This window comes from Megascapheus bottae, chromosome 13 (assembly GCF_031878675.1).
Source record: "Megascapheus bottae isolate mThoBot1 chromosome 13, mThoBot2.hap1, whole genome shotgun sequence".
NCBI classification, from domain to species: Eukaryota; Metazoa; Chordata; class Mammalia; order Rodentia; family Geomyidae; genus Megascapheus; species Megascapheus bottae.
This window is the reverse complement of record NC_143521.1, coordinates 59522033-59549160: the sequence shown is the minus strand read 5'-3', so window position 1 is coordinate 59549160 and position 27128 is coordinate 59522033. Positions and strand designations below refer to the sequence as shown.

Genomic DNA, 27128 nt, shown 5'->3' with positions numbered 1-27128 from the left:
TGCAATCCTTAAATAGATTTATGGAAATGGTCTCCAATTATAGCGTTTAGAAAATAAAAATAATCTCCATACATAAGATTCCCTCTGTTACACACTCTCCCCCCAGAGAAGCCACTGTGCGCATGTGCAGTCCACTGCTGAGCGATCCTTAGCGTCCGTCTATAAAAGAAGCAGTAGGTGTGTCATCTCTAAAAACAAAACTGCCATCGTCATTGCAATGTGAAGCCTGAGATTGAAGCCTGAGGAGATGGCATGCTGGGGCCAAGTGGCTGTCTCAGCCTGGGCCCAGCTGCTCTGGGGTCTGAGGGACGCCGGGGGAAGAGGGTGGTGTCGTCAGGTGGGTGCTGTGTGAGCCCAGGCCCAGGGACCTGGAAACCCTCTGCCTGGGGGGTGGAGCCTGGCTGGCATCTGCTCTGTCAACACTGGGTCGTGTGCCTCGGCCAGAGGCCTGTCCGCCTGACTTGGGGGCCGCTGGCTTGGCACCCCACATGCCCCTCCAGGACGAAATGGGATATGTGTCACTTAGCAGGTTCCTAAGGCGGGTGGTGAATGGGGAATGAGGTGCGGGGCAGGCCCAGGAGCCCTCTCGTTCCTGCCGCGCCGAGTGGCCAGGTCCCGCCTCTGGGCACAGCCAGTGCTGGCCTCGGATGGGTGGGCAGAAGAGCGCCGCCCGCCCCACGGGGTGTCCCAGCCCGGAGGCAGCCTCCACCGGGTAAAGCAGACCTGCTGCCCCTGTGCAGACCTGGAGACCCGCAGGCTGGGCACCTGAGCAGGGCTGCAGTGATGGCGACAGCACGGCCTGTCTGGGGTCCAGGACGCAGGGCCAGGAGAAGCCTCTCCTTCCTGGATGGGCTGGGGTCTCGGGCTGTGTCACACGCCTGCCTTGTCACTGTAGAAGGGTGTGACGTGGAACATGTAGCAGTGTGTGCACACACGGACTGGCTTCACCTGCCCGTAGCGTGGCAGCGGGGCTGAGTGTGATGAGCAGCGGGAGCAGAAGATCTGGAAGGCAAAGGGACGCTGGCACGGAGCAGGGGCCCCCTGAGCCCTGGGGTCTGCCCATCAGCCAGGCAGAGCATGCGGTGGCGCTGGGACCTGCAGGACGCCCTGGGCCCGTCCGGGTGCAGAAGGCTGGGAGGGGGACATCTGCAGGAGGAGCCCGCAGGCCCTGCCTGCCTCCCGGGACATCAGTGCCCCTGGCAGGCCCCGCGGGGTCTGGGGCAAGATGCGGGCGGCCACCACACCACACCCACCTTCCCGCAGCTCCGGCAGTGATGCTTCCTGCGGATGACGGAGAAGGGCGCCTTGCATGCCGTGCAGAAGCCACAGGCCTCGTCGGGCACCCACTCAGGGGGGTCTGTCAACACCAGAGCCAGGAACCCATCTGTCATCATGGGCATGTGGGCAGGCCTCTTACCCTGCCCTGCCCCAAACAGACCCAACTTCCTGCCAGCTAGGCTGTCTGGTCTCCAGCCAGCTCCAGGTCCCCCAATCTCACACCATTAGACCAGGCGGTCCGCAGCCCCTCCTGGCCACAAGAGGCTGCTGGGGACCCCAGAGTTCCCACGAGAAAGGCTCCTAGGGCCCCAAGCCTCCCATGAGGAAAGCCCCTGGGACCACACCACCCCCAGTTAGTGTCCCAGTGTCCTCCGCCAGCCATGCGAGGCTTCTCCTTTGGTGCAGGTGAAGCTCCAGCGTCTCCGGGGTTGGCCAGGCCAGACACCTGCAGCCACGGCCAGTCCTTCACCTGACACCACCTGACACGCTTTGGTCTGCGTCAGCCGTGATGAGATGTCCCACACACGGTCTGTTCACGAGGCAGCACAGGGCTGTGTGCCCAGGGCTGGGGCAGAGTGCAGGCAGAGCCTGCCCCCTGGGATGGCACCGATGGCCCTGCGGCCCCACCCACCTTCGAAGTCCCCGTCCCGGGTCTTGGCTGCAAGCTCTGAGGACGACAGGGGTTTTTGGCACAGCGCACAGTCCTCCAAGGCGGCGTTCCTCAGGCTCTGGGTGACTGGAAGAGAAGGGGCCGTGGAGTGTGGGGACCGTGGGGTCAACGCCCTCCACCATCACTGGTGCTCCCACCCAGGTGCTCCCCACAGGGTGCTGGAGTCTCCCTGGGAGGCGGAGATGTGTGTGCAGCCCCTCCCCCCCACGGCGGGGCCCTGCGCTGCCTGCAGCCCCTTCCCTGAGAGCGTCCCACCCAGGACGGCCGCCCTGTGCGTGGTCAGAGCCGGCCTCCCAGTCCTGGCAGAGCTGGTACTCATGATGGGAGTTCCTGATTTGTGAGTTCCAGGTGACAGCTCCGCCTAGGTGCCCTGTCAGGTGGCAGAACTGGTCAGTGCACAGGCTCCTCCTGGACCTGTCCTGCTCGGCTGACTATCCTGTGTACCCAGACACCCCGTGAGCAGAAACCCCTGAGCCGTGTCTTAGCTCACCCAGGCTGCAGGGAGCAGGGGTCCAGAACTCTTCCCACTAGGATCCTAGAGGCCAGAGGGCCAAACTCCCTGTGCCTGACCAGTCCACAGTAGACACCTTCTTCCCTGCCATAGCGTGTGTACGAGGCACGCTCATGCGTGGAATTGTGCACCTCTGCGATGGTGTGGACACACATGTGGGCCCTTCCACGTGCTGAATGTGTGCAGACAAAGACGCAGCTCACAGCCTGAGTGGACAACTGCCCCTCTCCCGTGGTGGGTGGGCCCACAGGCCCCCTCACCTCTGTCTGGCCTGGGAATGTGCTGACAGAGGGCCAGAGGTGGCACTGGGCTGCATCTGGTCTGGTTTTTACGAGGGAAGGTGGGTCTCCCGGCGTCCGTCTGCAGTAAAAGCCCAGGCCGCCTGCTGACGTGCTGTGGGGACCTAGTCGGGTTTACCCACTAGCGGTGTGGCGAGGAGGCCACTTCTCTGAGCAGTCCCCAGTGGACAACCTGGCACTCTTGGTCTTGCCAGTCCTGGGTTGGCTTGGGCACCACCTGTGCCCCTGGCTGGGAGGGGTGGACAGCAGCGGGCACAGGCCTGGGAGCCTGTCCTAGGAGGCCACTCACCCTTCTTTAGCTTTTCCTTGTCATCTGTCTCGGGCTTGGTGGCCATGACCTCAAAGAGTGTTTTGAGAATACTTCTCAGGTCACTAGCATAGTTGGTCTGCAGCTGGTCAGCCACACCTGAGGGGCAGAAGGAAGGGCGGGAAGGCAGTGGGAGGCCAGTGCCATGGGCCAGGCAGGGCCCCCCAGAGCTCAGCACGAACCAACCCAGGAGCCGTGGAGGAAGGGACGTGGGCTTCCTGCACGGCCCCTCCACGCCAGTCACTGCCACAGCTCATCCCCACCTCACAGCGCTGTCCCGGAGCCATCCTGGCTGCTCAGCAAGGGACTCTTAGCCTTCCCCAGCTCTGAGGGCAGCCTGGGTGTCCAGGAGCACAGCCGCTCAGTGTCCCCACATCACACTGGGCCCGGGACCTCCTCCCTTGCCTGCATACCTAGAAGGCAGATCAGCCCTTCCTGAAGAGGGGACAGAGGGAATACTCTGTCTGCAGCACCACAGGGGAGAGGAGCCACTGAGTCTGACCTGCCCACCGCTCTGCCAGGCGAGGCCTGGCCCGAGACGAGGCCCGGCCCGTGAGGCCGGCCACCCCTGCCCAGACCTCACACCTGAAATGCAGACAAACAGGCGGTGGATCAGGTCGTGGCTGCCGTGGAACCTGGCCCGGATCTTCTCTCTGGTGGCCGTGGGGGTGACAGGCACAGCTGGGGCGGCCTCCGGCCCCGTCTTGTCCAAGGAGGAGCAGAAGCCAGTGGCAGAGCCGCTGCAGAGAAGGGGACGCAAGATGGGTGGGGGCAGAGCTAGGGGCTGCTGGAGCCCAAAGGTCAGCAAGACAAGACAAAACCTCCTCACAATGGCCCCCAAGCCAGGGCTTCAGAACGGCACCAGTGTGGGGAAAGGTGTCATCAGGGCGATTCAGGTGTCCCACCGAAGAGCCAGCTGGCCTGGCTGCACTCACACCCACCGGCGCCTGTCCTCATCGGGGCCTGGGACCACCATGACAGGAGGTAAGCCCTCTGGACCTTTCCAGTGCAGAACCTCCTGGGTCTGACTCAGGAGCTCAGGCCACGCCCTTTGTGTCCTTATCCAGCATCCGATACTTCCTTCCTCTTGTGGAACTCAGCAGCCATGCCCTCTGTGAGAGTCGGCCGCCCTCCCTGGGGGTCTCCACGCCTTCCGTGGGGGCTTAATGCCCCCCTGTGGGGGTTGCAAGCAGCCTGGGTGGGTGTGACTGCACTGAGAAGGGGTGTTCACAGCTGTGCCCACAGCAAGGGATCATATTATTCTGCACTCCTCAAATCCACTCACCAGTGTTCTTAGAAGACAGAGAAGCAGAGACGGGGGCACAGAGGGGAGGAGGGAGTCACAGGACTACGGAACCAGAGACCAGAGTGCCGTGGCCACAGTCCTGGACACAAGGGGCCCTGAAGAGCCCCCAGAGCTGGAGGGCAAGGGAGGATCCCCCCACCCCCGGTCTCTGGAGAATGGTCCTACCAGCGTGGACTACTGGGCTCCAGACAGCGGGAGGGCACTCTCTGTTGATGTGGGCTCTCCCGATGACAGCAGCCACAGTCGTTGGGCCCTCTCTTCCGCCTGCAGCTCCCTCGCCGTGGAATTCTAGTCCTACCCAGTAGTTCTTCAGAAGTTACTGCAACTGTGCAAGGGGCCTTTGCGGCTGCGCCTCGCCCAGCCGGTCCACCAACACAAAGATCACGTATGCGCTACTTCCTGTCTAGTTTTTATCCCACTTTCTTAAAACCTGCCTTGCATTTTTATCCTTGACATTTTTTCTCTTTCTTCTTTTTTTTTTTTGGTCAGTTGTGGAACTTGAACTCTGGGCCTGGCCCTTCAGCTCAAGGCGACCGCCCTACCCTTGAGCCACAATGCCACTTCTGGTGGTCAATAGGAGATAAGAGTCTCATGGAGTTTTGGGTGCCCAGGCTGGCTTTGAACTGTGATCCTTAGATCTCAGCCTCCTGAGTAACTAGGATTACAGGCGTGAGCCACCAGTGCCCAGTGACATCTTCTTTTTCATTTATTTTTTCCTTTTTCTCTTTTTGTGGGTCATGGGGCTTGAACTCTTCCTGAGCGCTGTCCCTGAGCTCTTCAGCTCCAGGCTACCCCTGAGCCTGGGTGCTGTCCCTGAGCTCTTTAGCTCCAGGCTACCACCCTATCCTTGAGCCAAGCCCCACTTCCCATTTTCTAGGGGATAATTGGAGATAAGAGCCTCAGGTCCTTTTGTGCCTGGGCTGGCTTTGAACCTTGATCCTCACATGTCAGTCTCCTGAGTAGCTAGGATTACAGCCTCTTTGGAAAGAGTGATCTGGTGCCATCTCAGGAATACTGGACTTGACCCTGCTTCTGCAGCCCAGGAGACCGCCACCAGCTCATGGATGGGGCCTGTGCGGGTGCACCTGCAGGGAACTGCCTCAGACCCACGGACCTGGCTCAGTCCTTGAGGCTGTTCCAGAAGAAAGCTGGAAAGGAGCCCAAGCCTGCAAGCTATGGGTGGAGTCAAGGGATCCGACCACCCACTGCTGGGGCTGTGGGTGGAGTGACCCACGTGGGACCCCAGACACAGTGGAGGGCACACAGGACTGCACTGGGATACACTCTCCCTGGAGGTGCAGAGCCATCCAGAGCACAAAGACAGGACACAAAGCCCTCTTCAGGACCCCACAGGAGACATGTGGCCCAGAGAAGCCCTGGAGCCCCGTGGGTTCCTTCCTTTAATGGAGCTCACGCTGCTCTGACCAAAAGCAATGGACGTTCCCTAGAACACAGAGAAAGATGTGGCAGATGAGGGTGGTGATGAAAGCCTGGCATGCAAGGTCACGGAACCCAATCTTCTGAGGGGCCCCAGAGGTGATTACAGGCCCCTGCCACACACCTGGGCCGCCTGTTCACAGAGGCAAGGCCTCACACTGGCCCTGGGACAGGCGAGCTGAAGAAGGAAGTAAGGGAGGGAGGGAGGGAGGAAGGGAAGGAGGGAGGGAGGGAAGGAGGGAGAGAGGGAGAGAGGCGCCTTCACTATCCAGGGTGTCAGCTTCCATGGAATCATCTCCAGCCTCACTGACAGCCTCACCCACAAGCATGGCAAACAGGGACTCGACAGCAGGGGGTGGTGAGGGTGTGAGCTCTTGGTGTGCAGGGGGTGGTGAGGGTGTGAGCTCCAGGTGTGCAGGGGGTGGTGAGGGTGTGAGCTCCAGGTGTGCAGGGGATGGTGAGGGTGTGAACTCTTGGTGTGCAGGAGTTGGTGAGGGTGTGAGCTCCAGGTGTGCAAGGGGTGGTGAGGGTGTGAGCTCCTGGGTGTGCAGGGGTGGTGAGGGTGTGAGGTCCGGGAGTAGACGCGGTGGTGAGGGTGTGAACTCTTGGTGTGCAGGGGGTGGTGAGGGTGCGAGCTCCTGAGTGTGCAGGGGGTGGTGAGGGTGTGAGCTCCAGGTGTGCAGGGGTGGTGAGGGTGTGAGCTCCAGGTGTGCAGGGGGTGGTGAGGGTGTGAGCTCCAGGTGTGCAGGGGGTGGTGAGGGTGTGAGCTCCAGGTGTGCAGGGGTGGTGAGGGTGTGAGCTCCAGGTGTGCAGGGGGTGGTGAGGGTGTGAGCTCCTGAGTGTGCAGGGGGTGGTGAGGGTATGAGTTCTGAGTGTGCAGGGGGGTGGTGAGGGTGTGAGCTCCAGGTGTGCAGGGGGTGGTGAGGGTGTGAACTCCTGGTGTGCAGGAGTTGGTGAGGGTGTGAGCTCCAGGTGTGCAGGGGGTGGTGAGGGTGTGAGCTCCAGGTGTGCAGGGGGTGGTGAGGGTGTGAGCTCCAGGTGTGCAGGGGGTGGTGAGGGTGTGAGCTCCAGGTGTGCAGGGGGTGGTGAGGGTGTGAGCTCTTGGTGTGCAGGGGGTGGTGAGGGTATGAACTCTTGGTGTGCAGGGGGTGGTGAGGGTGTGAGCTCCAGGTGTGCAGGGGGTGGTGAGGGTGTGAACTCTTGGTGTGCAGGGGATGGTGAGGGTGTGAACTCTTGGTGTGCAGGGGGTGGTGAGGGTGTGAGCTCCAGGTGTGCAGGGGGTGGTGAGGGTGTGAGCTCCAGGTGTGCAGGGGGTGGTGAGGGTGTGAGCTCCAGGTGTGCAGGGGGTGGTGAGGGTGTGAACTCCTGGTGTGCAGGAGTTGGTGAGGGTGTGAGCTCCAGGTGTGCAGGGGGTGGTGAGGGTGTGAGCTCCAGGTGTGCAGGGGGTGGTGAGGGTGTGAGCTCTTGGTGTGCAGGGGGTGGTGAGGGTATGAACTCTTGGTGTGCAGGGGGTGGTGAGGGTGTGAGCTCCAGGTGTGCAGGGGGTGGTGAGGGTATGAACTCTTGGTGTGCAGGGGATGGTGAGGGTGTGAACTCTTGGTGTGCAGGAGTTGGTGAGGGTGTGAGCTCCAGGTGTGCAAGGGGTGGTGAGGGTGTGAGCTCCTGGGTGTGCAGGGGTGGTGAGGGTGTGAGCTCCTGGGGGAGGTGAGGGTGTGAGTTCCTGGGTGTGTAGGGGGGGCGGTGAAAGGAGGGCTCTTCTGGAAAGCTCTGCCCTCCTCGTGATGATTCTAAACAATGGTTGGTTACTTTTCTGTGTGTTAATTCCAGGGTTTGAACTCAGGGCCTGGGTGTTATCCTGCTTTTTTTGCTGGAGATCGGCACTCTACCACTTGAACCACAGCTCCGCTTTGGCTTTTGGGTGGTTCATTGGAGATAAGAGCTCCTGGACTTTCCTGCCGGGCTGGCTTCCCAGCAGGAGCCTCTCCAGTCTCCACCTCCCGAGTAGCGGGATGACAGGGGTAAGACACCGGCCTTCTGTGGTCAATCCTAAAGAATCCCCAGGAAACCTGCCCACAAGGGTAATTTAGCACAGGAATGGAGGAGAGGATAACTCCTCCAGAGTCCTTATGATTGAACAATATTCAAGGAAAACTGCCTTCAAAGAACCTTGTGGGAAAATGTTCTACCATCATTTTCAATGAACCGCTAAAAACTGCTCCTACGACGGGGAAGAGCACTGTCCTTGGACTTTCTCAAGGCTAGAGCTCTACCACTTGAGCCTCAGCACCACTTCCAGCTTTTTGCTATGTATGTGGGGTACTAAGGAATCGAACCCGGGTCTTTGTGCATGCTAGGCAAGCACTCTACCACTACACCAAACCCCTGGCCCGACGGGGAAGATTTTTAAATTCTGCTCTTCAGTTCTTTGTTTCCTGAAGTTTCTCAGAACCAGTGTGGTACTCATCATTAGCAGGGAGGAAGCAGCCACCTTTCCTACACAGTCACTTTTCAGCACATCCAGGGGAAGGGCAGACGACAGGCTTGGCAGAGCTCCTTCTGACATGGAGTTGATAGAGGTCATTCTCTCAAGCATGGGATGTTCTAGATCAGGAAGATGAGGCTAGACAAAACAAGCTTCGAAAAAAACGTGTTTCCCCAAAAAGGTCCACCTTTCACTGCCAAGGCAGGAAAGAGGCCAGCAGAAAGCAAAGCGCTAAAGGACAGAGGGCCGGTCTTCCGCCTCAGGGCCTGCCCAACAAGGGCAGCCTGGCCAGTCCCCCCTGGGTCAGTCCCCTGACGAGGGCAGCCTGGCTAGTCCCTCCCTGGGTCAGTCCCCTGACAAGGGCAGCATGGCCAGTCCCCCCTGGGTCAGTCCCCTGACGAGGGCAGCCTGGCCAGTCCCTCCCTGGGTCAGTCCCCTGATGAGGGCAGCCTGGCCAGTCCCCCCTGGGTCAGTCCCCTGACGAGGGCAGCCTGGCTAGTCCCTCCCTGGGTCAGTCCCCTGACAAGGGCAGCCTGGCTAGTCCCTCCCTGGGTCAGTCCCCTGACAAGGGCAGCATGGCCAGTCCCCTCTTGGGTCAGTACCCCTGACAAGGGCAGCCTGGCCAGTGCCCCCCTGGGTTAGTCAGTTCCCTGGCAGGGCCGCCTCAGCTGTTCTACCTGAACAGAACCACATTCCCATCCTCTGACCAGGTCTCCAGGGAGCCTCTGACTTGAGACAGGTCCCTGTCATAGCTCCCTGCACTTCCCTCATTTGAAGCACTCGGGGACCAAAGCACGGTTTACCTGAGCCCCTGATGCCACACACCACAGGGCCAGGACATGGTGCTGGAAAGCAGCACCCCAGGCTCGGCTAGGCCTCTTGGTCTCCAGCGGGAAGAAAAATGGGCAACGGCCACATGGTTGTCAGAGAGGACCACAAGAGCACCTCCCACCTCTGACACCAGCCAGGCCTCCCACGGCTGTGTCAGCGCACTTCCTGTGGCGTGCAGCCCGCCTGTCCATCTGTCTGATGACACACACCTTTGCCTCAGAGGGCAGGAGAGGGGCCCACCTGTCAGGTTCCTTGTTGGGCACAGAGCCTGGCTCTGTGGAACAACGTTCTGGGCACACAGGAAGCTGGGAGCAGAGGAGGCCCCTGGCAGGCGCCCCCCCTGCAGGGCTATGTTCCCTCCACAGCACTAGGCTGGTTCTGCTCCCTCCAGCTCAGTGCCAGGCTCCAAGGTGCTGTCCAAGGTCCTGCACAAAATGCACGGCGATCCTCGCTCCCAGGACCTGCAGCCAGCCCCGCCTCACAGCCCCTCCACCACACTCCCGGGAAGGCTTCCCAGAAGACGGGCGCCTCGTGAGCTGCCTTTCCTGATCTGGGCTGGGCTGGGCTGAGGCGTCAGTGCTGAGCTGGACAGGGCCTGGAGTAGTGTGGCCTAGTGGTAGAGTAGTGAAGAGTCGTGTGGGGGGCCAGGAGCGTGGCCTAGTGTGGAGTGCTTGCCTCACGTGTATGAAGCCCTGGGTTCGATTCCTCAGTACCACATACACAGAAAAAGCCAGAAGTGGTGCTGAGGCTCCAGTGGTAGAGCTCTAGCCTTGAGAAAGGTCAAGGACAGTGCTCAGGCCCTGAGCTCAAGCCCCAGAACTAGGCGGGGGAAAAAAGAATGGTGTCAGTAGAGAAGCTTCCAGATGGGGTTGATGTCCTCTGGCTGTCACCTGGACAAAACAAGCAGGTCCAGGTCCCAAACCCATCACCTGTCCAAAACTGTGGTGGTACATGTCAATCGTACAGAAAAGGGCCTCACTCACCCACCAACTGCACACAGGCCTGCAGCAGCCTTTGAGAAGTTTTGTCCCAACTGACAGGGTGAGGCCTGCATGGCCCCTGGACAGGGGTCCCCTCAGCAGGACTGTGACCACAGCCACCACCAGCATGGGCTGGCAGGCGCATGGCCTTGCCGCCCTGGCTCTGTTTGGCTGTAGTGAAAGTGAGGAGACCTCCGGAAGGTGCAGGGCTCGGGGCGGGGGGGCTGGGGCAGGAGGCGCCCTGCTTCTCCAGTGGGAATGTGTGGAGCCACGCGTCCACTTGTCTTTGCTTAGACTCCTGAGAATGGAAGAATGGCCAGGCATGGTGGCTCATGCCTGTCAAGCACCCACTGAGGGGACGGGGGTCACGAGGTCTATGGGCTATGGGTTGAGACTAACGTGAGCAAGAAGCTTGTGAAATCAAATCTCTACAACAAAGTCTGGTGAGATGGCTCAGCCTGTTGTCTCAGCTATGACAGGAAGCACATGCACACACGCACACACACGCGCACACACACACGCACACAGACCGTGGTCCATGCCAGCTCAAGTGGCAACAAAATATGACAAAGCAACAAAAGAGGCTGGTGGCGTGGCTCAGAGACAGAGCACCTACTAAGCAAATGCAGGAATACCAAAAATAAGTATGGAAAATGAACAGTACACACTTTGAAGCCTGTTCCCCTTAGTAGCGGGAGAAAATAAAATCCCCTCAGACAGACTTCTCTGGGTATATCTTCTTTTGTAGATTTGGCTGGAAACCATGCCAATATTTTATATAAAGTTGGATTAAATATGAACAGCAGTCTCTACATATCTCACGCAGTTAACCTGCTGGGAATAAAACTGTGGCAGAAGCTCAGAGGGAGGAACAATTTGGAGTGACCAAAGCAACCAGCTGACTGTACACCCCCATGGATTATCTGGACGGCCACCCCTGGTGGTGGGTGCCGAGAAACAAAACCCTTGTCTGTGGCCAGTTGATGGCACACAGAACGGCGCCATCTTGCAAAGCTTTTTGGCAGCTTCCTCAGCAGTTTAAACACAAAGTCTGCATATGATCCACAAGTCCACACAAAACCCTGCACCCAGACTCCACCACAGCACCACAAACAAGAGAGTAGTCCTCGGCCATGGAGTGGAAGGCCCTGACTGCACTGCAAAGCAGGAGCAGGACGCAAAAGGTCACATCTCCCACGGATCCATTCGCCACATCCAGCGGCAGCAGACCCTCTGAGGCAGAGCGCAGGCGCCGCCAAGGGCGGGGCAGGGCGGGGCGGGGTGGGTCGGGGGTGGTACAGCTGTGTGGTTGCTACACAAGTGGCTACAGTTGATGCCAGGAGCTGAAGCCCAGCCTGACCAGGCAGCAGAGACCTGAGGGCTCTGAAGGGCTCCTCCTGCACTGAGAGAGGACACTGACCAGGGATGCCTGGGGAGGAAACCCAGAAAGGAGTCATCTGCCCCGAGCCCCCGAGGCCCCCTCCTCCTCCCAGGCCTACTGGGCCCCTCCTGCTGCCCAAGCTCAGCCTGGAGAGTCCACTTTCAGCTCCAGGCTAAGCCTGTCTTCTGCCTAACCCAGCTGAGCCCTCGAGGGCAAGGCCCAGGGAAGAGGTCACATCCCAAAGACACGCTGGCTAGACTAGAGGTTAAAGACGAAGCAGGCCCAGGATGTTGCTGATGGGCTGCTGGGTTCGAGGAAGGAGACAGCCTTGGCCTAGAGAGGCATGCGGTGTAGGATCCTGCAGGCCCTAGGCCCTGCCCTGCCACCTCCACGTCCTGCCTCCAGGGAGCACTGGGGGACAGAGTGGGGGGGTCATTCCTTGGCTGTTTGACTTCCTGTGTGGTGGACGCCTCCAGGGCCAGCCCACCTCCCCAGTCACACTGGCCACATACCTGGGCAGAGCCCAGCACTTGCCTACGGCAAGAAATCTCAGCAGGTCTCACCCGGTGCCCAGAGATGCAGCCAGCTCCACGGACCCAGGGCCAAGGTCCTTACCTGCAGCCTGGTGGGTGGGGAGGGAGCGCCGGGGCGGGGTCTCCTCCGGGACTCTGCCCCTCACCGGTGGATGGTTCCCCACGGCTCTGCTCTTTGGCCTCGGGCTCCTTCTGCTGGCTGGCCACCTGGTCCTCTCCTCTCCACCCGCTGGCTGTGTCCCTCTGAGGCCCTGAGGTGTGTGCCAGGCACTTGGTGATGGCAGGGCCTTTGGGCTCCTGCCGGTCAGAGGCATCTTCTGCAGGCGGGGAGGACTTGGGGGCTGGCAGGGTCTCACCCTGTCTCTCAGGACCCTTGTGGCAGGCCTTGGCCAGGTCGGTTGTGGAGTGAGCGGCGTCCAGGAGGCCCTGCAGGGGCTCCACTGGATCCTCCCTGCTGTCCTGGCAGCTGCGGCAGCACACGCAGGAATGGAGGAGGCAGCTGGTGGCTGCAGGGCCCAGCGTGTGGGAGCTGTCCCCTGTCCCCTCGCCCCGGGGCTCCAGCGGGGAAGCGGCGTGGGCAGGGGTCTCCTGGGGTGCCGTGGCCAGGGAGCTTGACGATTTGGGGTGGAAGATGACCGTGGCGGAGAGCTTCATGCCTCCCGTGCGGTGGGCGATGATCTCGGCGGCCCGGGTGTCCAGGGAGAGCTGGGAGTCCAGGCAGCTGCAGGAGGTGGAGCCCGCCAGGCTGGCCAGCCGCTCCTCGCCCTGCTCCTCATTATTGTTGTTGCTCCAGTCCTCCGCCTTTTCCACTGCAGGGGCTCCGACCCCCGTCCCGTCATCATCGCTGCTTTGCGAGCTCTCCTGGGCAGCGGCTGAGGGGTCGTCTGCCCACTCCAATGGGCCACTGGGGACCTCGGGCCTGGCGGGGCCCTCTGCCCCCTCCAGGTCATCCATGAAGAACACCCTCTCCTCCTCAAAGCTGCCTGCCCGCAGCGGCGCTCTGCCAGGAGACCCCTCCCTGCAGGGGCTGCCCTCTGCCCCCAGCCTGCGTGCAGGGGACTGGCAGGCACTGGGCGGCGACAGCAGAGAAGACATCTCGTCCCCAGCCCTGTGGACCATCCGGCTGAGCTCCTCCAGCTCCTGGTCGTCGTACTGCATGGAGCAGGCCAGCTCCCCCTCCGGGTCTTTGGCCTTGGCTGAGAGCAGCTCTTCGTGGGGCAGGGGCGTCGGGAAGGTGGGTGGCAGGGCGGCGGGTGCCTGGGCGTCAGCCTGCATCGGGAGCTCCACATCCTGGGAGATGCAGAGGCTCCGCTCTAGCCGGTGCAGCTCCTCCTCGGTCAGCGCCTGAAGCAGGTCCCTGCGGTCAACACAAAGACACATGAGCGTCCCCAAGGCTGCACGTGCCTCCTTGGTCTAGAGTGGTTGCCACCCTGCCGTCGGCTGCAGCAGAAAGCACTCGCCCTGGACCCTCAGTGTGCATTCACCATGGCAGCCTCTCCTGGTTCCTCCTGGACACAGGGCCAGGGCATGGCCATTTGAAGACTTTCTCCTTCCTCCTCGGCCTCCCGATCCCTTTCAGTATTATCATTATTATTATTCTGTTGTGGGACTTGAACTCTAGGCCTGGGTGCTGTCCCTGAGCTCCTCAGCTCAAGGCTACTGGCCCACCCTGAAGCCACAGCACCACTTCTGGTTTTCTGGTGATTCATTGGAGATGAGTATCACGGACTTTAGTGCCCAGGCTGGCTTTGAACCTGGATCCTTAGATCTCAGCCTCCTGAGTAGATGGGATAAACAGGCGTGAGCCACTGCGCCCGGCTTCTTTGCATTATTTTTATTTGTATTAAGCGGTTGTATAAAGGAGTTTTAAGATCTAACTTCCACGTATGTAAAAACAAAACCCAAGAATGTGCTGTCAAGCCTGTCTGAGCCTAGCTTACCTCACTTGACGTGATTTGTTCTAGGTCTCTACATTTCCCTAAACATGACAGTATTCTTTCTGCTAGAGGAGGCACATTCCATGGTGTATCTATACATTTTCTTGATCCACTCATCTGGTGTGAGGCATCTGGGATGTTTCCACAACGTGGCTTCTGTACCAGTGCAGCAGTGAACGTGGATGTGCAGGTGTCTTTACCTGTCCTGACTTGTGATGTTCTGGAGAGATGATGGCTGGGTTGTAGGGAGTTCTGTTTCATTTTCTTCTTTTAAAACTGACATTCCAGTCACTTGTTGGAACAGGAAAAATCTTTAGTAATATGTTGCTTGTGTTAATGAAATCTTATTTTTTCCCCACAGCACTGGGGTTTGATAAGCAGGTGTTCTCCCACTTATGCCACATCCCCCAGCCCTGTGGGCTTGAGTTTTGTTTTGTTTTGAGATACAGTCTGGAAGTCCTGCCCCAGGTCCATTTGTTGGGATGAGAGGGATACACTACCACAGCTAGCCTATCTTTAACTTTTGCCCAGTGGACCTTAAACCATGGTCTTCTCAATATCTTCTGAGTAGCTGGAATTTTAGGTATAAGCCACTGCATCTGGCTAAGCTATTTAGAAAGTAAAAAGCACTGGTCTAAATGTAGATTTTATCTTTTTCTTTGGCAGTCGTGGGGCTTGAGCGCTGGGTCTAGGCGCTGTCTCTGAGCTCTTCCGCTCCAGGCTAGTTGAGCTACAGCGCCACTTCAGTTTTTTTGCTGGTTACCTGGAGATAAAGAGTCTCACAGACTTGGACTTTCATGCCCTGACTGGCTTTGAACCTTGATCCTCAGATCTCAGCCTCCTGAGTAGCTAGGATGACAGGCGTGAGCCACTGGTACCCAATGATATTTTATCATTTTATGCAACAAATATATCCAAGCAACTGGCACACGTCAGGCACTGGGCACTGGGTAGCCGAGAGAGGCTGGGCCTGGCCTCTGCCAATTACTCAGGAGGCAAGACGAGGGATGATCAGAGTCCAAGACCAGACCAGGCAGAAGTAGGGGACCTAAAGTGGGGGTCAGAAGCGGGGGGAGGAAAAGGACTAGGGATAGCTCAAGGGATAGACTGCCTTCCTGGAAAACATGAGGCCTCAAATCCAGTACCCAGTACCATCAAACAAGAAGCCCCAGAGACCTTTGGGAGGCTTGGTTCTCACGGGGATGCCTGCTGGCCCAGTCCACCTGTTAGGAAATCACCACCACTCCCCTCCACTCTACAGTGCCTACACCACCACAGGAAGCTGAATGCATGTTGGTCTACAGTCTCTGTTCTGTTAATATCTTACTTGTGGGAAGAATTTTAAGCAATAGTTACACTTTTTTTGGCCAGTTCTGGGGTTCGAACTCAGGGTCTTTGGCCACTTTCTGCTCAAGGCTAGCCACTTGAGCCACAGCACCATTTCTGGCTTTTTCTATGTATGTGGTACCAAGGATTCGAACCCTGGTCTTCGTGCATCCCAGGCAAGCACTCTACCACTAGGCTACACTCCTGGCCCCAGATTATACTTTCTTAATATATATTGGACCACAGGATTTTCTGTTCTTCTGGTAGCCTCGATTACTTTTTTTTTTTTGGTGTGGTTTGTCCTTTTCAATCAGACTGTCAAATTTATTGATATCAAGTTGTTCATAGTCATCTTCTTGCCACTGCGCCCGGCTTAGAATGTTATTTTAAAAAATACATTTCAATGCTTTGTTTCTTGGGTGGTCCTGGGGCTTGAACTCAAGGCCTGGGCTCTGAGCCTGGTGGGTCTCTCCACCCAGAAGAGACATCAGAGTCTGCCAGAGACTCACCGGCCCTTCAGCGGTGCAGCTCAGCCTCTATGCCCCACTTCATGTGCTTTGAAATCTGGCAAATGTCCCCAGGGGAGGTTATGGCTTCTCTTTCCCACACATATCAGAACAGCTGTAGAGGAGAAATTGGACAGATGTGCAGGACAATACCCAAAGTCCTCGTTTCCCTGGGTATGCACTGACCCTTGAACCTGCTCCCTTCTCCCCATCCCGGGGCGGGGGGCGGGGCGGGGGGCTTCTTTGGCAGAGACCTGAGCCTGGGACCAACAAATGCTCAGGGGATAGAAGCCCGTGGGATGGCATTCTACCTCCTCTTGATTTTAGCTTGGCCAGTCCTCATGTGTACAGCTCAGTGCTTTTTACAAACAAAAATTTTCAAAACCGTCCAGCCTTTTCTAGTTGTTGAGGCTGGAAAACTGGCACGTTCCAACCTGAGGCCAAGTGTCCCGAAGCAGTGTTCAGTGTTCAACTTTTTTAAGAAGACATGCGGATGGCTGGCCATGGCTTCTGCTTGGGTGCTTATGAAGACATCAACTCACAAAGCCACATCTTGTTCACCACCTGCCTTCTGTTGGACTCCAAGTTCATTATAATTATTTTTTTTTCCAATTCAGGGCTTGAGCTCAGGGCCTGAGCACTGTCCTTGAGCTTTCTCAAGGCTAGCGCTCTACCACTTGAGCCACAGCACCACTTCTGATTTTTTCATGTCTGTGGTACCGAGGAATCAAACCCGGGTCTTTGTGCATGCCAAGCAAACACTGTACCACTAAGGCCATTCTCCCGGACTCCAAGTTCATTTTTCAGCACTCTTTTAGCAATCTCCCTCCATTTTTCTCTCCAGGGTGGCACGTAATCCTGAAGGCTGCAGTGTGTAAGCTCCATAAACACAGACCGCAGTAGGTGCTGTGGCCGTGGTGGCAGGGGCAGCAGGCACAGCGGTGGCAGGTTCCTGGACCTGCCACGGTAGGTGTGGTGAGGTAAAGTGTTCCTGGGCCTTCCCTTGGAATCGAGGCCCCAGGACTCCAGGCCCCATGGGCACGGCCCACAGCCCAGCTGGTCGTTTCTGACTGGGATCACAGCACCTCCGGCGCTATCCAGGGCTGGACTTCATGCTCAGTGTACTCCATGAGCTCTGGCTCTCGCTGGCTACTTTGGAGGCCATCCTGTGCTGCCGCCACTCTAAGCAGGCCACAAGATGTTGGAGTGGACCCACGGATGGTGCTGCAAGCCCTGTGGGGTCACCATTGCTCCACTGCCCGCATGGCCCCCCACCCCGGGCAGGGGCTTCTGCAGAGACCAGGGCCATGGGTCCAAGGCCACAAGACCAGGAGGCGCCCAGAGGCCAAGTGGCCATCAGCCTCTGGAGGGTGGCCACCCCTGGGCTCTGCCAGCGCAGCGAGGCCACAGCATGACAGAAGGCTGTGTGGCTGCACAAACTCTCACAAATCTGCAGGACTCTCACAAATCATAAAGACCCTGGGACTGGGGCAGTTGGTGAGTAAAGGGCAGACTTGGCTGTTCAGTGCACCCACCCTAAGGAAGAGCCATGCTTTCCCTTCCTGAAAACCAAGGGGAGTGCAAGCAAACACAAGGTGAATCTGCCTGGGGTCACGGCCAGCCCACAAGGAGTGCTGCCACACTGGAGGGGCCAAGCCCCTCTCCATCTGGCCTCTCTACCCCCACACCCTCCCGTCTCCCCCCCTCCCTGCCTACCTGAGCTCAGCTCCTCTCCTCCCTGCCCTCTCCCCCCCTGCCCTCTCTCCCCCTCCCCTCCCTGCCCTCCCCCCACCCTGCCCTCTCTCCCCCTCCCCGACACCTGGCCTCAGCCCCTCCCCCTCCCCACCCCACCACCCAGGCCTCACCTTATCTTCCTCAGCAGGGTGTGGAAGGGCCGGAACAGCTCAGACATATCCTCCACCTTGCGGTCCAGGTTCAGGGGTCCATCTGCATAGACCACGAGGCCGCTGCATTTCAGACACGTAAGTCAGGGCGGTGTGGCCCTGTGGCCCTGAGCCCAGAACCCATCTTCAAGTGACACCCAGAGTCCCACTGAATCTAGTAAATTTAGGGAAAAAGCAAGGAGAAGCATCACCCAGGCTTTGTCACCTCTTGGAGCAGATGAGGGGCACTCATAAGACAATCCTGGACGATGTCTGCATGTATCAGTGCTGTAATCAAGGATAGCATGGAGACTTGTTACTAAGCTCTTCCCCTGACAATGAAGACGGAGCTGTGAAGGCTCATGGGAATGAGGCCTGAAACCATCTCACGCCCTGACCCACGCCGGAGAACTCAGGCCCTGCGTGCCACCTGCCAGCCCTCAGGGTGGAGCTGGGCACCAAGGCTCTTCGCCACGCTCATGGATAGGAGGGAAGTGGAGATGGCAGCCTCGCTACCGGTGCCCTGCCTGACACTTCAGCACTGCCCAGACAGGAGAGAACTGGTCCCTCTCCAGGAGGGGACATGCTGTCCAGCTCAAGGCCTACTGAAGGCCTGCCTTGCCCAAGTGCCTAGAGAATCGCCCGGACCATCCCCCCACGCTGGCCCAGCTCTCCTGGAGCCTCACCACGTGACCCTTCCCCCGGCTTCCTGAGGGCCTCTAGGAACCCGACGACTGTGTCTCGGCATGTCTCAGGGGCTCTGTGAAGCCCATTTGTCCCTGTTTTTGTATTTTTTGAACTGGACACCTAGATTCATTCAGCTATAAGGAGAGCCCTTGCTGGTCTGCCTGCAGAAGCCCCAGGCTGTGAGCGGGGAGCAGGGGATTGCAGGACAGCGGATAATTGTGGTCTAATGAACATAATTCAGGTGCAAATGTTCAGAACAGGGTCTTAACATCTGTAGGTAAATCAGGCAGCCTGGGGTCAGAGTGGGAAGAGGCAGAGAAGCTGCCAGGCTGCCAGAGCGCCTGTGTTGGCTGTAGGGAGCGGGTGTTGAGATGTGGCCCACAGTCCTGTCAGGAAGCTGAGGGAGGACAGGCCAACTCCTCAACTTGGCAATCCCTTCTCACCGCAGCTGACTGGGTACTGCTCCCTGCCCACTGTGCTCGGAGTCAGCCTGCAGGATACGGTCAGGGTAGAGGTAATGCCAGCAGCTCTGTAAGAGTAGAAGAAGGCTGCTGTCCTGTGCTAGGATCACCTGGGATCTCAGGAGAGCCCACTAATTGGTGTGACTCGGCGTGTCAACCACTGAGCTGCCAGGCCACCCCATCTTTGGTAGCGAGAAGCCCCACAGGTGTGTCCTCTGCTGTGCCGAGGGCCTGGCGGTGATTCAGCTTCCACACACTGGAGCATTCACGCCACACGTGCTTACTCTGAGCCAGGCATGCGCTCTGCTCAGCGAGCCAGGGAGGCACTGCCACTCCCAGGAGCAGGGAAGGCACAAGGCAGACTAGCTGCCTGTGCTCCCCTGAACAAGGGCAAGGCGGGCTGGTCTTGGGTTCCAAGTGTGGGACATGGCGCGGCCCCGAGGCCACAAGGCCGTGCATGCCGGGGGGGGGGGGGGCGAGGCCGTGCATGCCTGGGGCCCCGAGGCCATGCATACTGGGGTACAGCCTACATAGGAACCCAGCTGGAAGAGGCTGGGTGGGAATCTTTAAAGTGTGGTACTACAGGTAAATACATAATACTGTGTAATCCTCTCCTTTCATCACCCTGGAAGAGCACCCTTCAAATACCATCTCCCTTCTCTCTCGCCCCCTCTACACGCATGCCATCAAGCCCATGCGGGACATCTCATGTAAACTGTGTGACCTGCAACTGTTCTTTCACTTAGGGTCAAGGTCAAGGTCATCCTCACTGTGATGTGTCAGTGTTCTGTTTGTCTTCTGGAGAAATCACATCTGACTGTGTGCACGTGTAATTTGTTACCCACTTATCCTCAGATGCTCTTTGGATTATTTCCTCCTTCAGACCTCGCTGAGCTCGTCCTTGGCCAGATCCATGCTAGTCAGTCACTGGGTCACGATTTCAGTTTCTCTTTTCTTTCTTTCTTTCTTTTTTTTTTTTTTGCCAGTCCTGGCCTTGAGCTCAGGGCCTGAGCACTGTCCTTGGACTTTCTCAAGGCTAGAGCTCTACCACTTGAGCCTAAGCATCACTTCTGGCTTTTTTCTATGTATGTGGTACCGAGGAATCGAACCCAGGTCTTCATGCATGCTAGGCAAGCACTTTAACCACTAGGCCAAACTCCCTACCCCTCTTTCTTCCTTTCTTCCTTCTTTTTTTCCTTCTAGTCCTGGGGCTTAAACTCAGGTTCTGGGCTCTGTAAGTCTCTATGTGCTCAAGGCCAATGTTCTACCACTTGAGCCACAGTGCCACTTACGGCTTTTTCTTTCTGTTTATGTGGTACTGCAGATTCAAATCCAGGGCTTCATGTATGCTAGGCAAGCATTCTACTACTAAGCCACATTCCAAGTGCTTCTTTATTCATTTAAAGGAACTGTATTACCAAAAAAGAAATGTATTCTTTTCCTCACAAGTAACCCCTCTGTACATCACCTTTATGATAATGAAAATAATAATAGTAAAAAGAACAGTCCTAAAATAAATCCCTTAAAACTAGTTTTAGACATAAAAATTTATGACTCTATAGACATAATGTTTTATTATAGAGATTAATATGTATCTATGACATACAAACCCTTAGCCTAATTTTAATTATGTTCTAAGTGCCAGTGATTGCATATAGAGATTCCCTTCCTGAATACTTGTTTGTTAAAACATGACATTTGAAATACGATGTAAAAAATCAATGTTAATGAGCTTAATAAAAAGAAAAAACAAAAACAAAAACAAACAAAAAAAAAAACAACTAGTTTGTCCCAGCCTGGCTGGGCCACAGGAAGGCTCAGTGTCTCCAGAGCTGGTTTCCCCCTTCAGGGGTGGCTGGGTCTCCCCAAGTGGAGTCCAGAGACACAGTGGTACTCATGCTCACTGGATCTACAGGCCGGAGGCCTCGAGCTGAGTGGCTGCTGCCCGGTGAGTCTGGCCCGAATGGCTCTGTAGCGATGAAGACAGAGCGCTAGTCTGCCAGCCCTGCGACAACAGTGAGCGAAAGACCGCCCCAAAGCTGACTTTGGGCCCCATTCCTCAGGGACACAGCCTTGCTGCATAAACCTGATCCAGGGAGCTCTGTCAGTGGGTCAGGCACCGCCTGCTTCCCCTGGGCTCTGGGCCCTGCCCGCTCCCTGTGAGCACAGCCCTTCATTTCCTGGGGCTCCCTGGGCAACTTCCCAGGCTTTCCCTCTAATCTGAGCCCAGAGCTGAGGGCCTCCTGGGGATCCCCGGGGAACCCCCCACCCCTGCTCACAACAACCCAGCTTGGCTGTGGATCCGCTGACCAGTGCCAGCAGGGCGGACACTGAGCACACAGTACCAACAACCTGGGCAGGAAGAAGGGTCAAGTACTCAGGCGCAGATGGTAATGGGACCCAGGCAGAGACTCCAGTGTGGAGCCTTGAAAGGTGGGTGGGCTGTCGAAGGCCTCCACTTACTTTAAGTGGATGTGCGGCCCAAGAGAGCTTCAGGCGCTTCCGGGAGGCTTCTGCCCTGTGTGGCAGGCAGGCTGCAGGCCGTGCAGGGGGCCTGGGGTGCACACAAGCCCTCAGGAGGGCTCTGGCCAGCGCCCCGTGTGTGTGTGTGTGTGTGTGTGTGTGTGTGTGTGTGTGTGTGTGTGTCTGTGTGTGTGTGTCTGTGTTTCTGGAAGGTGTGCCTTCCAGAACATAACAGGGTCCCCTGGAATGAAGGAGACACGTTCTCTCCTGCTGGGCTGGGTCGGAGGAGGAGCTGAGGACCCTTGGCCCAAGGCACCTTGCTGCTTTGTGTGTGAACACCTAACAAGCTCATCATCTTCACCAAATCGAGGCTGGGCGGAGAATGTGCCAGGCCCCTGGAAGGGACTGTGTGTGTGGCTGGGCAGAGCCCCTCCTCCAATGGGGCCCTGGGTGACCAGGCGAGACCCCCCTCCTCTCCAGGAGCATGTCACTCCACCCCACTGTGTCCTGACCAGCCACCACCCCTCGGGTGATGGGAAATTCAAGTGATGATGGGGCTTCAAGCTGCACCCCACTGGGTATGGGAATACCTGCCTCCCATCACCAATCCAGAGGCTGAGGCAGAAGGACCATGAGTTCAAGGCCAGCCTGGGATATAAACTCCAATTTCAAAAAGAAAACAAAAGTAATAAAGTGCTGGCTCTCAGGTGTCAGATGACCTTCTGGAAAAGCCTCCAGGGCCAGACAGTGAGGAGCCTGAGGCTGAGTGCACACAGCCTGCCCCGGTGATGCAGGATTCACGCTGGGCTCAAGGAGAGCTGTGGCCCCGCCCTGACTCTCCAGCAGCACCCCGTTTCCACTCCATGCCCCATGTCCCCCGTGTATGTGCTCTGGGCTCCTGGGGCGTCTCTGGAGTCGAGTGTGGATGGACAGCCAAACACGGGCTCGACCTTCAGCCCCGACACAGAGCACCTGCCTCCATGTTCTCGGTGCAAATCCACACCTTGGGTGGCAAGGCCCTGAGTGCCACCCCAAGAGCTGGCTCTCGCTGGTCCAGCCCACCCCACCAGGAAGGCCGGGCTCCCCAGGCACCCTGTCTGCCTTCTGACTGCCATCCACCTGCTCTTCTGCCCAGCAGGCTCTGCTGGCAGGGGAAGTACACAAGCAAACCACTGTGGTCCTGCGGCAGAAACCTGGGGAACACCTGGCCCTGCGTCACTCTGGTCCCTGGGGACCTCTGTGGAGCATGGCCCACCTCCCTGGGGCTGCACCTGTGCTGTGCAGGCAGCTGCTGTCCCCCCGGGGCCAGTGGCAAGGCACTCTCCTCATCACTGAAGCAGGAAGTGCACAGGACCCCTGGCTGCTCACCTGCCAAGGGGACAGCGCAGGGGACAGCCCGGGGGACGGCGCTGGGGCCATAATTAATAGGAAGCCTTGGCAGCATCAGCAGGGGTGGCCGCCAGGATTCTGCTCCCGGCCAGCCGGGAGAGGGCACTCACCACACGATGGCCAGCCTGGGAATGGTGAACATGAGGGCCGGCTCGTAGTCGTCGATCATGTCCTGTGTCAGGTACCCCAAGTCCAGGGCCCTGGCCAAGGGACACAGAGAGAGAGGGGCGTCCACCGCCAGTCCCAGAGCTCTGGGGAGAAAGCAGGCTGGGCCTGGGCCGGTCCACGCTCCACCACAGCAGCCCCACTCCGAGTGAAGGCAGAGGGGATGCAGCACCTTCTCCAGCTTCCTTCAGCCCAGAAAACACATTTTGTGTCAGGGAGTTTCTGTTGTGATGTCCAACAGAACAGTTCTTGCTCTGCTGAACTAGGAAAATGAAATAACTCTGGTGCCAAGAATAAACATGGGACAAAAATGTCCCCAAGCAATGTGATGCTTCCCGAGGAGCCAGCCCACCCCGCTCCCGGCCACGTGTGGGCAGGCACAGCTGTCGTCAGGACCTCAAAATAACAGGTATTTTCTGTCACCTTGTTTTCTGGCAACCTGAAACAGCTCTCACAAAAACAGTCTTTTTTAAAAATACGAACTTATGGGGCCGGGAGTTTGGCCTAGTGGTAGAGTGCTTGCCTAACATGAACAAAGACCCGGGTTTGATTCCTCCGTACCACATACATAGAAAAAAGCTGGAAGTGGTGCTGAGGCTCAAGTGGTAGAGCTCTAGCCTTGAGAAAGTCCAAGGACAGTGCTCAGGTCCTGAGCTCAAGCCCCACAACTGGCAAAACACACACACACACACACACACACACACACACACACACACACAAACTGATGGTGTGATTTAGTGCATTTTATATCACTTAGTGCTAACAGCACTATTACAAATTAGGAGAAAAACTCCAGGAAAAATCTTGGCTCTAAGGTCCAAATGGAAAAATCGGAGTTCAGATGACTGCACCATGGCCTGAGGACAGCAAGGGCCCCCTGCAGGCCCCGTGCCAGGGGAGGAGGGAGAGGAGGAGCGTGGAGAGGAGGGAAGGGAAGAAGAGGAGGAGGGAGGAGGGAGGGAGAGGAGGAGGGAGGAGGGAGGGAGAGGAGAAGAGAGGACAGAGCTCTGGATGAAGGCATCAAAGCCAGCCTTCTGTGCTGCGCTGCATCCCAATCCCGCAGTACCATCCACCCTCTAGACCTGGAGCCTGGGGCTGCACCACAGGAAGGCTAGGTGGGGAAGGGGAGCAGCTGCCCTCACCTCTCCACGGTCTCGCAGAACAGCACGATGACCTCCTGCTGGACGTAGTACTCCCTGGGAGACTTCACAGGTACCATGGCCGAGACGTAGCTGCAGACAGCATGGCAGGTCAGCTGGGCTCGCCCGGGGCCTCCTGCCAGCTACCACCTCAGACGCCTGACCCTCCATGCTGCCCTGGACGTACAGCTCCCAGCTCTAGTGACACTTCTCATCAGCACCTGCCAGGGCAGCCCTGAGGGGCCCACGGTCCACACCACGCCAGCCCTGGCCACCCAGAAACCACTACTGTCCCTCACATGACCTCTTTACACTGGCTCTGGCAGGCAAGGGGGCATGGGAGCATGGCCAGCCACATGCCCACTGGGACAGGGGCAGGCCACAGGCCTCTCAGCGCGCTGGCAGCAGTCACGGGGCCGCCCAGGGGCAGTGGATGGCGAAGGCCCTCCCCTCCGCCCCACAAGAACCCTGGCTGACTTTTTCTTGCTATGGACGCTTACTTAGAAAATCAAGCAATGAGAGAAGGAAGTAACACAATGGTCTGCACTCTGGATTCTGGGGAGAAGCCTCAACCCGAGCAATCTCCTTGCAGAGCTCCACTCGTCACGTTCACGGTCTGTATTACTGTGACCGTGGGGCGTGGGTTTTGCCTCTCGCCCACGCAGGTCACGGCGACCGTCTCCCGCGGTGTGTCTGGGTGTGCCCGTGGCCCTCGTCCTCTCACGCAGGCGTCTCCCCCAGAGATCCTCCCGTCACCTCCCCACTCGCCTCCATGTGTGGACCCCACAAACAGCACCCTACTCCCCAACCTCCGCTTCCTGGTCGGAACGCCAGCCCCCACCTGCTGGCCCTCCAGACAGGGAGGGTGAAGGCCTGTGTCACCTGAGCTCAAACTCTGCGAACAGGAGGTCAAAGTGCCTCAGGGCCTCCCGCATCTTCTCGGGGTAGGTGCTGAGGTCGCGCAGGGCCTGGTCTCGGAGGGCGCCGCGCACGTCCTCCAGGCTGCGGGTCAGTTCCTTGGCCAGGGGCCGCATGGCCAGGCTCTCCAGCTCTCGGTTCATGATGATGGAGCCAGCGGCCAGGCACTGTGGAGGAGGCAGAGCACAGGCGTGGGGCCACCCAGTCTGAAGTGCGGGGACCTGAGCTCCTGTGTGCTGTCTGGACCAGGACTAGGCGCCTGCTCCTAACTGGCCCTCTCTCCGGAGGCTTCCGTTCACTTCAGAGCAACACCACCACCATGGCAGGTGTCTCTTACTGAGATGGGCATGGCCTCCACGTGGCCCGGGAGGCAGGCAGGGCCGGGGGGCTGAGGAGGGGCCTTCGCACAGCGTCCCCAGCTCCTGCCACCCCAGTCCAGCACACAGGTGCGCTGTGGTGGGGGCCGGGACTTCTCAGAAGGCACACTCAGGGCCGTGCCCCAGAGTGACGTATCAGGGCTGAGGGACCCCAAACACAACGACCTCTAAGGGGACCCCAGGTACCCCGTGCAGCCCCTCAGGGCTGGAGGAACCCCACTGTCCTGGAACCCAGAGAGTGCCAGGCTCCTGGCCAGTCAGGAGCCCCCGATCACACAACCTCCACATCTGCCTGGGCCTCCAGAATTGACTCTGCATCCTGGCCACCCCCAGGGGGCCTTCTTGGTCTTCACCAGCCATCTACAATGACCAATGAGTGGCACAGCAAGAGGTCCCAGCTCCAGCTTGCAGCCAACCCCGTGTTGAACATGGAGCTGGGGGAGCCAGGACCACACCTGGAAGGCCGAGAGGAATACGTGCCCAACAGGGCAGTGGCAGGACTTCTGCAGAGGGGCCCTGTGCGGGGCTGCTCGCTCAGGCTGGAAGTGGGCACAGTGCCTTCCGGCCACCACAACCACAGAAGCTCTGGAGGATTGCCTGGCCAGTGGTCCCGAGGAATGAGGGGTCTGAGATGGAGAGGACGGAAGGATGAGTGAGGCACAGGCTGAGGGGGCTTCATAGATGATGTAACAGCAGAGAGGGGTGTCAGACAACAGGCTGCAGTCAGACCCCAGGGACTTCAAGGTCTGCTGGGCATAGCCAATGAGAGGTGCCTGGGTGCCCAGCAGTGAGGGTGAAGGACGCATGTGGGCTGTGGGGACACTGGTCCTGCACCCCACTGGGCAGCCATTTTCTTCTTGATGCCCCCATTTCCTCAATGGGAAATAAATATAAACATCTGATGGACTACTTTGATACAAAAGTCAAGACCCCTTCCTGCCTCTGTGGGAGACTGAATCATTACTAATACACTATTGAATGCTTTTGCTGGGGGGTCCTGGGTGTCTGGAGTCCTGTGAATCTCATTAAAAACCAAGTGGGGCTGGGTGTGGTGGCTCACGCTTATAATCCTCACTACTCAGGAGGCTGAGATCTGAGGATCGAAGTTCAAAGCCAGCCTGGGCACTAAAGAACAGGAGACTCTTACCTTCAACTAACCACTAGAAAACTGGAAGTGGGGCTGTGGCTCAAGGGTAGGGCAGCAGCCTTGAGCTGAAGAGCTCAGGGACAGAGTCCAGGCTCAGTGGTAAGGTGGTGGCCTTGAGCTGAAGAGCTCAGGGACAGCACCCAGGCCCAGTGGTAGGGTGGTGGCCTTGAGCTGAAGAGCTCAGGGACAGTGCCCAGGCTGAGTTCAAGACCCATAACCACCACTAACAACAGCAAAAAACAAGTGGGGGACTGAGAGTTCGGCCTAATGGTAAAGTTCTTGCCTGGCATGCCCAAAGTCCTGGGTTCAATTTCTTAGTACCACATACATTAAAAAAAAAAAAAAGCTAGAAGTGGTGCTGTGGTTCAAGTGGTAGCGCGCTAGCCTTGAGAAAGGTCAAGGACAGTGCTCAGGCCCTGAGCTCAAGTTCCAGGACTGGAAAAAGAAAAAAAGGAACTAAATGGGAACCGGTATCTGCCTTGGCAGCCCTGGGGCGGCTTCCCTCAGGGCCCTGCAGTGGCCATGACTGGACAAGGTCATTCAAGTTAACACCCGGAAAACCAGATAGCCGCTCTACCTCAGCACCAAACCACAGCTGGCCGGCCAGGTTGTCGTGCCGGATCTCCTCGGGGAACTTGACGCAGAAATCGCGGGGGGCACGGTGCTGGGGGATGCACTCTTCCATGATCTGGTTAATGATGCTTAGCACGTTGTC

The 27128-nt window shown here is 58.0% G+C and overlaps 1 protein-coding gene across 1 annotated transcript; it reads right to left on the bottom strand.

Annotated features, from left to right (window-relative positions):
• Nucleotides 1–27128, bottom strand: Zfyve28 (zinc finger FYVE-type containing 28). The gene is made up of 12 exons (XM_090343918.1): nt 26991–27128; nt 24854–25056; nt 23975–24064; nt 22778–22867; nt 17650–17751; nt 12098–13372; nt 3651–3805; nt 3048–3164; nt 1910–2014; nt 1254–1357; nt 743–1002; nt 1–159 (listed from the first exon to the last, which is right to left on the bottom strand). Exons 1-11 carry the CDS (start codon nt 27096–27098, stop codon nt 871–873), a joined length of 2481 nt encoding a protein of 826 aa, XP_090200044.1. The 5' UTR covers nt 27099–27128; the 3' UTR covers nt 1–159; nt 743–870.

What these genes read in the sequence shown, in the direction of transcription:
- Zfyve28 (XM_090343918.1), bottom strand. Translation starts at nt 27,098, where the DNA reads ATGGAAGAGTGCATCCCCCAGCACCGTGCCCCCCGCGATTTCTGCGTC. An exon ending in CCCAGGCTGGCCATCGTGTG is followed by an intron (nt 17,752 to 22,777) that starts GTGAGTGCCCTC and finishes TCTGAAATGCAG; the next exon opens with CGGCCTCGTGGTCTATGCAG. An exon ending in CAAGGAAAAGCTAAAGAAGG is followed by an intron (nt 2,015 to 3,047) that starts GTGAGTGGCCTC and finishes CTTCTCTTCCAG; the next exon opens with TCACCCAGAGCCTGAGGAAC.